The sequence below is a fragment of the Syngnathoides biaculeatus genome, chromosome 13 (genome assembly GCF_019802595.1).
Source record: "Syngnathoides biaculeatus isolate LvHL_M chromosome 13, ASM1980259v1, whole genome shotgun sequence".
Taxonomy (NCBI): Eukaryota; Metazoa; Chordata; class Actinopteri; order Syngnathiformes; family Syngnathidae; genus Syngnathoides; species Syngnathoides biaculeatus.
Window position 1 is genome coordinate 24,072,921 of NC_084652.1, and position 12,801 is coordinate 24,085,721.

At 44.6% G+C, this 12,801-nt stretch overlaps 1 protein-coding gene across 3 annotated transcripts in view; it reads left to right on the plus strand.

Moving 5' to 3' along the window:
- Nucleotides 1–12,801, plus strand: part of xrn1 (5'-3' exoribonuclease 1) — a 118,347-nt gene that overhangs the window by 29,549 nt on the left and 75,997 nt on the right. For all 3 annotated transcript variants that reach the window (XR_009797588.1, XM_061838204.1, XM_061838203.1), the window contains exons 4-8: nucleotides 1,659–1,768; nucleotides 1,868–1,978; nucleotides 2,067–2,152; nucleotides 6,095–6,182; nucleotides 6,265–6,433. Coding sequence is in view for 2 of the 3 variants with exons in the window: in XM_061838204.1 (XP_061694188.1) it covers nucleotides 1,659–1,768; nucleotides 1,868–1,978; nucleotides 2,067–2,152; nucleotides 6,095–6,182; nucleotides 6,265–6,433 (564 nt within the window). In the remaining variant the exon portion in view is untranslated. The remainder of the gene's footprint in view (nucleotides 1–1,658; nucleotides 1,769–1,867; nucleotides 1,979–2,066; nucleotides 2,153–6,094; nucleotides 6,183–6,264; nucleotides 6,434–12,801) is intronic.

Here is a 12,801-nt window from a genome sequence, read left to right on the forward strand (position 1 = left end):
CGTGCGCAATTGTGCACCGCTGATGCAGTCTCTTTCCAGATATTCTGTGTTGCGCTCCAAAAAAAAAATCCAATACAAATAAGTATAGCATACAGCTGTTCAGTTTGTGGCATTTTGCAATGTGATTCAATGGGTGAGGGATGGTTGTTACATCCAATGGCACAATTCACATACTTACTGTAAAAAAATGAAAAGAAGCCTGGTTTCTTTTAGGCAGCTCACAGAACTTTCTCAAACGACGACTCCGCCACACTTTCTTTTTCTTAGTTTACCTTCCCCCCCCATCCCCCCTCTTAAAGAAGTACACTCATAATTTCAAATGTTACAGTACTTACGCAGCCCATCAATGTGTTTTATAATGACAGCGTCCACCACCGCTGCTTTAGTTCGCAACACAGTCTGGGAAACGTAGCGCAAAGACGAGCTAGACATGCTGCTTATGTTTACTTTCAATATTAATGGTGAAAGTTAAAAAAGAAATGCTGTTGTTTTAAAATGCAATAACTGTCAGTGTATATGAATAATCAAAGAAAAAGTGGTTAAACTGGATGAGATTCTCTTTTGGAGTGGGAAACATCTGGTCTGAAGCCAGCTAAAGTAGAAAGTGCAGGATGAGATTGTGTGTAATTTTAAAATTACACCTTGGCACAGCCTGATCCAGGATGAAAGCACAGAGAATACAGTGCACAACAAGCAAATTCTGTATTTTAAATATATATATATATATATATATATATATCACATAACGTTGGGAGCATCATATCAATCCAAACAACAGGAAGCAGAACTTAACGTACTAGAAATGAAGATGTTGAGTTTCTCGCTTGGAGTGAGCAGGTTTGATAGGATTAGAAATTAGCTCATTAGAGGGACAGCCAAAGTTGGATGTTTTGGAGACAAGGTTAGAGAGAGCAGACTTCGATGGTTTTGACATGTCCAGAGGCGAGTGAGTAGATTAGTAGATGGGTGCTAAGGAAGGAGCTGCCAGGCAAAAGAGCGAGAGGAAGACCAAAGGAAAGGTTGATGGATGTTTTGAGGGAGGACATGAAGACTGTAGGTGTGAGAAATGTACGAGATAGGCTTAGATGAAAAAATATGTCACGCTGTGGCGAACCCTAATTGTGACAAGCCGAAAGGAAAAGAAGAAGCTGAAGCAGTGGTGTCAGGCTTATGCTGTGAGTTTTTTTTTTTGTTTTTTTTTTCCAGTGGAAGAACTGGGAAATTAATCAGGATTGAGGGGTAAAATGTGCAGACACCGTGGTTGAAAACCTAGTCATAAGTGCTTTTGACTTTAGAATGGGGCGACTCATCTTTCTGCAGGAAAATGACACTAAGCACACAGACATAATATTAAAGGAGTGGCTTAAAAACAACTCTTGAATTTCATTGGGAGATAGTTAAAACTAGCGATGCACCAACACTCTTTAGCTAACCCGATGGACCTTGGGAGGTGCTGTGAAAAGGAATGGGTGGTATCATATTTTAAAAAAACTTAGAAGCTGTAAGTGCTGCCAAGGGTCCATTAACAAAGCATTTGGCAAACATTGTGAATACTTATGTACATTAGATCGTTTCCTTGATTTGGGAAAAAAAAAGGCTATTTCCTTTTTTATTACTAAGTATTAGCCAATTTAATGTATTTGCTCCTCTCCCTCCAGGCACTGAGTTCATGGTGAGACTCCAAGAGCAGCTGAAGTATTTTGTCCACAACAAGCTCTCTACGGACAAACTTTGGCAGAATGTCAAAATCTATTTATCAGGACATGAGGTCTTTGTATATTTTTGTATGTTAAATTGTTTTAGATGAATGAACATCTTTCTCTGTGGATTTACTCACCAATTTGGAGGGTTTAAATCTATTTTGTAGACCCCTGGTGAGGGAGAGCATAAGATCATGGAATTCATACGTTCAGAGACTGCGAGGCCGGATCATGACCCCAACACACGCCACTGCTTATATGGACTGGATGCTGACCTGGTATAATTTGTGTACATGAGAACTTGATGTGGCTGTATATCAATATGAATAGTTTCTCAGGATTCTTGCTATTTTGGCCCATGAATAGATCATGTTAGGTTTGACCAGCCATGAGCCAAATTTCTCCTTGCTCAGAGAAGAGGTCCGCTTCGGAGGGAAAAAATCCCAGAAAAGGTTTGTAGTGAGTTCTTCATATTTTTTTTTCAATTTTCAAATCCTGATGTATTCGTAATTCTCGATATGGAAATACAGATCTTAATTGCTTTGTTGAGCCATAAACTCAGCTCAACTTTCACAGAGCACTTAAAAACGAGAGCTGCACACAAACTACCTAACATTATGTAAAAATAAAACGACCAGTCTTATGCTGAGTTGAAAGCTCAAATATAAAAATGTTTTAGGATGACTTTAAACAATAGAAATGCTTACCTGTCCATAGTAAATTTGTCTCTGCCATTGCAAAGGATCATTTGCCTTTTTTTTTTTTTTTTTTCAATATACAAATTCTTTAAAGATAATGAAAACCTGACCAACTCTATTCCACTCTGGAGTTGCCTACCGTGAGAGGTGCTGAGCAGGCGTAGCTATATTTAATTGCCTCCTGGCTTAGCGCCTGTACCTTGGAGTTTACCCCAGTGGATGAGAGGGTAGCCTCCCTTCGCCTTTGTGTGGGGGGGACGGGACCTCATTATTTGTTCCTATGCACCAAACAACAGTTAAGAGTACCCACCCTTTTTGGAGTCCTTAGTGGGAGGGCTGGAGAGTGCGCCCTCTGGGGACTTATTCTCTGCTCAACTCATTCTCCTGGGGGACTTCAATGCCCACGTGGGCAATGACAATGAGCCTTACAAATGTGTGATTGGGAGGAACGACCCCCCTGATCAGAACCTGAGTTGTGTTCTGTTGATGGACTTCTCTGCTCTTCACAGATTGTCCTTAATGTACACCATGTTCGGGTATGAGGGTGTCTGCATGTGCACTTGGCACCAGGACACCCTGGGTTGCAGTTCGATTGACCACCTGGTGGTGAGGTGGCTCCAATGGTTGGGGACCTGGCATTGTGAGGGTTTGCTGGAAATGGCTGGCAGGTTGCCCTGTCAGGAGTTTCAACTCCCGCCTCCGAAAGACTTTGCTCATGTTCCGAGGGAGGACGGGGACATTGAGTCTGAGTGGACAATGTTCCGCGCCTCCATTGCTGAGGCGGCTGACCGGAGGTGTGGCGTAAGGTGGTCGGTGCCTGTCATGGTGGCAACCCCCAAACACAGTGGTGGACGTCAACAGTGAGGGATGCTGTCAATCTATAGGAGCCCTATCAGGTCTTTCTGGCCTGTGGTACTCTAGAGGCAGCCGATAGATACTGGCTGGCTGGGCGGAATGCAGCTTTGGTGATTGCTGAGGCAAAAACACGGGCCTGGGAGGAGTTTTGTGAGGCCATGGAGAGAGTGACTTCAAGACGTTTTCGAGGAAATTCTGGTCCATCGTCCAGTGTCTTAAGTGGGGGAAGCAGTGCACCGTCAACATTGTCAACTGTATGGTGAGAATAGGGCGATGCTGACCTCGACTCGGGACGTTGTGAATCGGTGGGGGGAATATTTCCTCAATTTCACCAGCATCCTTTCCCGTGAAGCAGAGTCTTTGTTCTATGAGGTGGGCTCTCCTATATCTGGGATTGATCTCACCAAGGTGGTTAAAAAGCTCCTGGGTAGCAAGGCCCTAGGGGTGGAGGAATTTTTCTCGAAGTTCCTAAAGGCTCTGGATGTTGTGGGTCTGTCCTGGTTGACCTGCCTCTACATCGCGGAAACATCAGGCACAGTCCCTCTGGATTGGCAAACTGGGTTGGTGGTGGTCCCCCTTTTTAAGAAGAGGGACTGGACCAAAGGGTTCCAACTCCAAGGGGGATTACCCTCCTCAGCCACCCTGGTAAGGTCTATTTGGTGGTGCTGGAGAGGAGGGTCCGTAGGAAACTCCAATATTAGATTCACTGGGAATAATTTGTTTTTGTCCTGGCCGTGGAACAGTGGACCAATCCTCGAGTGTGCATGGGAGTTCACCCCAATCAGTCTACTTTTGTTTTGTGGACTTGGAGAAGACATTCGACTGTGTCCCTCGGGGAGTCCTGTGAGGAGTCCTTCGGGAGTATGAGATACCGAACCCCTAACCCCAATACGGGCTGTTCGGTCCCTGTATGCGGTGTCAGTGTTTGGTCCGCATTGCCGGCAGTAAGTTGGACTCGTTTCCGATGAGAGTTGCACTCCACCAAGGCTACCCTTTGTCACAAATTTTGTTCATAACTCTTATGGACAGAATCTCTAGGCAGAGCCGAGATGTAGAGGGGGTCTGGTTTGGTGGCCTTCGCATCTTTGCAGAGGATGTGGTTCTGTTGGTGGCCTTCGCATCTTTGCAGAGGATGTGGTTCTGTTGGATTCATCAAGCCATGATATCCAATACTACTGAAGGCTTGCAGCTGTGTGAAGCGGCCTGGAAGAGAATCAGCCCCTCCAAATTTGAGACCGTGGTACTCAGTCGGAAATGGCGTGCCCTCTCCGGTTCCTACCCTGACGTAAGGTCTCAAGCGATGGGTTGTGACCGAAAGAACAAGATCCCGAATCCAAGCGGCCGAAACGAGTTTCCTCCGCAGGGTGTCCGGGCTTTCCCTTAGAGATAGGGTGACAAACTTGGTCATTCGGGTTGGGCTCAGTGTCGAGCTGCTGCTCCTCCGGAAGAGGAGCCAGGTGTGGTGACCAGGGCATCCAATTTGGATCTCTCCTAGAGGCCTCTGTGGTAAGGTGTTCCGGGCACGTCCTACCGAAAACAACCCTGGGGACAACCCAGGACACGCTGGAGAGACTGTCTCTCGGCTGGCCTGGGAACACCTTGGGATCCCCCAGAAAAGCTGGATGAAGTGGGTGGTAAAATGCCTGCTAAATCTACTGCCCTCGCGACCCGACCCATAAAAGCGGTAGAAGATAGGTGGACGGACGGATGGATGGATAGTTTAGATTGCCTCATACTAAATTACTGACCTTTCACCAGTCTGAAAACAGGAAAAAGGCTTCATTTTGTATAAAAAGTAGACAGAGCCCTGTTCAAATGCCACAGTTTTGTTTTGTAAAAGAATTTTGACCCAGATAAATAATTTTAAAACTTTTTCCTCAATTTATTTGACCTATAATTTGCAGAACCATTTTTTTTCATTTTTTACTTTACAAGTGTAGGTGAAAATAAGATTGATTAATAACAATTTTGAATATGTTTGACTTGACCTTTGACTTTCTGCCTTCCTTGCTATGTCACCAATGCAAAAGAGATGTTCTGTTTTCAGTGATCTTTTACTTAAATGTAAAAAAAACAAAACAAAAAAAACCTCCGGTACGCAATTTTGGCTGTCTTCAGAAGTAATGTCACACTCAAACGCATTCCATTGGAGTCCACACTCAACTGCCATCGTTTCAATATTTAATTGGGTGAAAAAAACGACACTTGCTTAAGAGCGTGAGAGCGAGAGAGACAGACAGACAAAAGATGGCATATTTTACAGGTACTTGTTTGTGACCATAAAAACTGCTCATTTTGCCATATCCACAGCCAAAAGAGCAAAAATATTAGCCTATCACATGGTCTTTTCGCCATTTAGAAAAGGACTGAAATATTCAAACTTGGACAGTGACAAAACTACCCTGAGTGTTAAAAGTTTTTTGTAGTTTGTAATGTAAACATGTCTCATGCGGCTATCATGACTCACTTTTATTGACTATGTAGCCACATACAAGACTGTATGCGGACATAGGACTTTCCCGTAGTTTATCTGAACCTGAGTCAATATTATCACTGAAGTAATCACGGTGGATTGACAGAGTGCCTGATGCAGAAGTCGAAAAAAAAGACTGAAAATTGCACACACAATTGTTGAGAAATGAAAGTAGCGAGCAGCATGTAGATTGTAATGGCGTAAAAGTAGTTTATTCTGAAAATAAATACTTCATTAAAAGCAAAAATTATGGTTAATTTAAACTACTCTAATTGCTATTCATCCACAGTGTGAATATAATGGAGTAAATGTAGCATGTTCCTACCCCCCTCTTCTACTGAATGAGTCCTGTCTCACATCACTTCCAGGATAACTGCTCCAGAAGAGACAACTTTCCATTTGCTTCACCTGTCTCTTATGAGGGAATACATTAACTATGAGTTCTCGATGGTGAAGGTAGATTAACACTCACACCATAGCATACACAGATGTAAAACCTGCGCTAATTCTGACTGATCTTAATTTGTTTTTTTTGTAGAATAAGATGGGCTCGGATTATGACTTGGAGAAGATAATAGATGACTGGATACTTATGAGCTTCCTAGTTGGGAACGACTTCATACCTCACCTTCCTCATCTTCACATTAATCACGATGCGCTGCCGTTGTTGTATAAGACTTACACCCATGTTCTGCCCAGCCTTGATGGTGAGAGAATTGAACAAAAAAGTGTTATAACTTCAAAGTATTTTGAGTCTTTTGTGTTAGCACCTAAAGTTCAGAGCTTTGTGTTTGGTAGATTATTTCTTTGTTGTAACAACACTTGGCAATCAATCTTATGCCGCTGGAAAGTTGTTTAAGATAGCGTTTTAAATAATGCCATAATGAAGGTACCTGAGTTCGTGGAATAAGCAGCAGAGCTGAATATGTGGGTTTTGCCAAAGAAAATTTTTAAAATTTTGCCTGGTGATGCCTAACAGTTCATTTTGCTCTTGCCACTGAGTTTATTTTGGTGGAGTACATGATTGAAACTTAAAGAGAAAAAAAACACGTCGAAAATTTAACTTCTTCATTTGCAATTGTCATCAGTGTCATTAACTTTTGGAAGAATCATACACAGCCACAATAGCCTGACATCACCTATTGTAGTACACTGCCCTGGTCACACACTGCTCTCGAACGGCATCCTTTTCTTCCACCCGAGTTTGTCGTTAGTCAGCCAACATGGTTGTTTTGGCCAGTCCAGCACGAACAGCATATCCATGGTTATCCCACAAATGTTCAGTGGGGTTAGGTCAGGACCGTTGTTTGGCCATTCTATCCTCCGTATTTCACTCCCAAATTCTGTAGATGTCACAGTCCCAGACAAACCCTATTTTTAGGGTCTTCAGAGTCATGAAAAATAGAATTTGCTGCTGTATTGTGGAGATAAGGGTTTGTCTCTGGTTACTGAATCTCATCTTATCTCTGCATTGAAATTGCATACAATACTGTGCCCCACACCATTACACTTCCTCCGCTGAAGTGTTACTGTCAGCATAGAGTTTTGTCTTTTCTACACATTACCCACCGGATCCAGATTTCATAGAAATAATTTAGACTCCCCGTTGAACATAACTTTGGTCCTGGTGATACACCGGAATGAAAATTCTTGATTGAATCCCTGAAACTGGCAAACATTTTCCGAAAGCAAAAACACCAGAAGAAAATACAATGATGGTTGAAAATCTCCCTGCTGAGCTGTCCATGATTGGTGTCGTGTACCAAAGAACCAGAACATTATTGGTCCTTGCAAACTGTGATGATAAGCTAACCGCATGTAGCACAATTCTGGTGTCTGCCTCTTCCTGGGTGCTAAAAAGCTTGGTGATTGTTTCTTGGCCAGTGTAATTCCCTGTGATGACAATTTCTCAATTTTTTTAATTCTCCCGCCAGCTAAAGAGATTTCAGGAACTCTTTGCATTTTCTATGACATTTTCACTAATATTTTTTTTGTACTGGCTTTTAGCCTTTGAGTGTTTGATTTACAGCGATGTGATGAGGAATAACAGACTCTTTCCGCTAATGTTCATACGTCTCAATTGACGCCTTCGAGTCATAGCGATCAAACGCTATAGTGACTGATTCAGCCTGGAAAGTCGGACTTAAGAATCTTTATCAATCTCTTCAGTAGAATTTCGGCTACAAAGCAATTTTTAAGTAATGCTAATTCATTTTCTGCCTGTACCTTTGCCATCTCATTTATTATGTAGGCTGTTGGTATATGAACATCACTAGGCAGATCGCTCACAGTATGACTCAATCTTTTCAGATAAATCAAATTTCTTTGTCTTTCTCTTCATGCCATCATCACGGAATAGTGAAGGTACTACTGCAGCGAGTGTATAGGTTAGCACCATTAGCATGTCTCTGTCACAGTTCTTGGACACTGCAAAAAGGCATTTGAACAGGGCTTCGTTTTCAAGCACAAGCTTTTTTTTACCATTTCATTTGTCAAGTGCCTTTTAATTGAGGCAAATTATACTGCTTTGCACAGGGAAGTGGAATTCAAAAGGTCTTGCATTAGTCTCCAAATAATTGATCTCTGAACTTTTGAGGTGCCACAGTTTTAGGCAGTGACCTCCAAGGACTCCTCCACAGCAACAGATGCTACCTTTCCGCTAACAATATTAATCAGTGAATAATGAACTTCACCAATGTTGAAAACTAAACCCAAAACCATTGGGGGGGGACTAAACAGTTTTGTCATATTAATTTTTTGCTTAAAACGTACCCTTCAGTAGTAAAGTAGGCTAGGCTGGAAGTGCATTGCCGCTGTATCTGTAGCGACTCGGGCCCCCAGCTTTGTAAACTTTTTTTTTTTATTATTAAAAAAAAGTCCAGAATAACTTTAAACAAGCAATAATGAGGGGGGGTCAAAAACATTTTGTCTATTTTTACAAAAAGTAACATACAAAAACATTAACTCGTAACTCGAGCGCGTTGTGGGTGGGTCAGCTGGTCGGGCCGATAGTTGTTGAGCTTGTGACACCAGCCCGAACGGAGTTGCGGGCCGCGGGAGTTGTCTTTTGGGTTCGGCTTCTGGAGGCAGGTAGCTGCCCAACAAGATGGGTTTGTAGCCGGCAATCCCGTCGGCTGCGGCGGTTCGATGGATCGCCGATAGGGCACACCTGTAGTCCTCTGCATCGCCGGGCGGCCAATGAATGTATTGTATTACATTGTGCTCACGTAGGAAGGAGTTTCGACTTGGTGTGTAGGTGATCAATGGAAGCCATTTTGTAGCAGCCCGTGGCGGTTCGAAGGGCAGTGATTTGGGCTGCCTGGAGGGAGTACCAGTGAGTTGGTTTCAGGTCTGAAGTCCACCCGGGCGCCCCGTAGTTCAGGATTGATCTTCTGATGGCCTTATACGTCATGAGGATGGTCTCGTTGGTCTGGCCCCATGTGTTGCTGACTAGTCACTTAAAAATTTTGTTTCTTTTATTGAGTTTGGATTGCACAATTTTCGCATGTTCATGGAACGTCAACTTCTGTGGCCTGGGCAATTTTGAGATGTAGTGATTGAAAAGCAGTGGGCTTAGAACGCCCCCTTGGGGGACTCCTTTGCGAAGTTGTCGACTATTTGGCATTGTTGAATTCAATGTATGAATACCTGCCGCATAGGTAGTTGGCGGTCCAGTGCTTCAGCAAAGATGGTAGGTTCGGCTTGACGACAGCAGTCGAACACCTTCTTCAGCTCGAGAGCAACCGTGATGGTATGGTGGGCAGGCTTTAGTTGGATGAAACCACAAGCTATTTAGTTGGTGATGGCATGGAGTGCTGTGGTTGTACTATGACGCGTCTTGAATTCATGCTGGTGACTGGCAGTTGTCAGCGACTCGCTCAGGGCAGGGAGGATTAAAAGCTCGAGCGTCTTGACCAGCGGTGTCCACAGACTGATTGGACAATACGATTTGCCTTCACCGATGGGTTTCCCTGGTTTGGGAAGCGGGATGACACGGCCACAATTCCATATGGTTGGAATGTCCAGGGTGGCCAATGAAAGGTTGTAGATGTCAGTGAGGTATTGGATAGCCTTCGGTCCAAGGTGTTTCATCATCCCCGAGCATATGCCATCAGGTCCCAGCGTCTTGGAATTATTGGACGCTTTGATGGCCATTCCGACTTACGCTGTCGTGACGCAGCGATGGTTTTTGCGCAACATTCCATGAAAGGGAGTGCAACGTAGATTGAATGGAATGGATGTTCGGTGGCTGTTCAACAAATTGTAGGTTGAAACGTTAACATGTGTCCCGCTTGTTTTTCGATTGCACCCCGTTAAATTCGATGGCAGTGTTGTCTGGCCTTTTGGTTGAATTACTCAAGGCTTTGATGGTAGGCCAGGGCTTTTTCCTCCCCGTGGAGGCTGCATTTTTCAATCCTCTGATTTTTGTCGGTGCTCAGACACCAGACGGTTAATCCGGCGTTGGATGTTGGGAAGTCGAGCATTGGATGGATCCGCTTGCCGCATAGTGTCACGTTCGTCGACGAGAAAGGCCACCGAGGCAGGGTAGATTGGGCAGACCCATGTTACCCTTTCTTGCTGTGCCCGGCTGAGCCCAATGGGTGCAGGCCCGGGCCACCAGGTGCTCGCCCTCGAGACCCACCTCCAGACCTTGCTCCAGAGTGACCCACGACCGGGCAAGGGAAACCAAGATTCAATTTTTGTATTTGTCATAGGGATTTTGGAGTTGTACGTTGTCTGGTCCATCACCTAGGACGTTTTTACCATGGGTAAATCTACCAGGGGCATGAAGCCCCAGACAACTTAGCTCCAAGGATCATCAGGACACACAAACCCCACCACAACGATAAGGTGAAGGCTCTAGGAGGGGTCTTTCATTCATTTTCCACAATATCTGGACTGAGAGTAATTCATAGTGGCTTGCAAACCATCCATCCATTTTTCATACCACGCATCCTACTTCGGGTCGCCCATCCCATCTCACTCAAGACAAAGGGTACAGCATGAACTGCTTGCCAGCCAATTGCAGAAGACAAAAGCAAATAACCATTCAGAAACATCTTTATTTGACAAACATTTGTCAAAATTGCATTGTATTTGTCGTTAGAGCTGCTCTGGTATGACCACAGTCAGTCAATTAACAGTGAAAACTGTATCCCCAGCCATCTCCCCATTTTCCTCCATTTACCTGGATTTGTCATAGGGGCAGTAGCTTTAATAGGGAAGCGCAGACTTCCCTCTCCCCAGCCACTTCAGCCAGCACTTCCGGAGGGATACTGAGGCTTTTCCTGGCCAGCCAGGACACATAGTTTGTCAAGTGTGTCCTGAGTCGTCCCCAGGGAAATACATCAGGGAGGTGTCCTAATCAGATACCACAGCTTTCTCCTCTGGGTCTTCACAATGTAGAAGAGTAGGGACTCTACTATGAGCCTCTTCCGGATAGCCCAGCTTCTCAACAGATCTCTAAAGAAGACCTCGGACATCCTGCCAAGGAAACTAATTTCAGCCACTTGTATCTGGTGTCTTGGTCTTTCGGTTGCATCGCTCGTGACCATACGTGCAGCTAGGAATGGTGATCAAGCTTTGATTTAAATCCTTCTTAACCACAAAGTCTCCATCACTGCAGACGTTTCAATGGTCTGCTCATTGATCTCTCGGTTTATTCTTCCCTCTCTCAGAACAAGAACGCAAGATAGATGAAGTCCTCCTACTTGGGATAGGAGCTCATCCCTGAATCAGAGAGACCTCCTAAAAAACACCAACACCCCTTCCCATGAGGATGCAGAATTTGAGATCTTAAGTATTCTCCCCACCTGCTCACAACGTCTTGATTTGAAGTCGGTAGTGCCCCATCCCCAGCTGGGGGGAAATAACTACCACACATGCTTGGTGCCTCTCACCGTGGGTACTTCCCAAGTCGATGAGAGTCCAATCCCTTTAGAGAGGGCTCGTTACAGAGCTGTGTGGTGAGGGGAGGATGGCAATATCTAGTCGAAACATTTTGACCTTACACAACAGCTCGGTTTCCTTCCCCGCCAGAGAAGTAATGTTCCGTGTCCCTAGAGCCAGCTTCTATAGCCAAGCATCGGCTCACCAAGTTCCATGGCTTCAGCCACCACCTAGTTCACATTGCACCTGACCCCTATGGCCCCTCCCACAGGTGGTGAGCCCATGCGAAGGGGGGCCCACGTTACCCTTGAAACCTGGGCTGGGCTCCAACTTCTCGGGCCCGCACCCAACAGCTTGGCGCTTTCCTTCGAGCCTGAACTCCCGGCCTGCAGAGAGCTTGACCAAAGTAGCAAAGACTACTATTAGGAACACACTACGGCTCCAGGGACTCTAATACTTCAGTGCCAGATGTGTCCCTCTTTTGAAGCCAGTGCATGTCCAGACCAGTCTGAAGTTTGCTTAAGAGCATTTGGATGATCCAGAAGAGGATTGGGAGAATGCCATATGGTCACATCAAACCCAAATAGCACATTTTGGGGAAAAAATCAACTAGGAGGAGAAAGAATCCCGAGTTGCATCCAAACAAAGCACCATTCCTACTTTGAACTATGGGGGTGGAAACATCATGCTTTGCAACAGTTTTTATGTAAAGGGACCAGTGCAACCTATCCATGTAAAGGAAAGAATGTATATATGTTGAGTTTTTGACTGAAAACTTCCTTTCATCAGCAAGGGCATTGAAGATAAAACCCTTTCAGCATGACATTGATCCCAAACACACTGGAAGGGCAACAGAGTCGATTCGTAAGAACCATTTCCAGTCACTGTGATTTGATGAGCACGATCGCGTGCCATTGCACTTGCAAATCTGCACAGTCGAGCACGAAAAATCACGTGCGTAAAATTTGTTACGAGTCGAAATACATAAATATTCAAAGAGATCGCTTATTTTGTATAGTCTTGACCAATGCAATTGCGCACTTGTCACACATTCTCATTGCACATGAACTGATCCAGCACAGTGAACCACAGCCTGACTTTTTTTTCCTCAACACAGAAGCATAAGGTCTCCTGCTAGTTTACCTGACCCACCCCCGCACCTCTTAAAGGGGTACAGTCATAATTA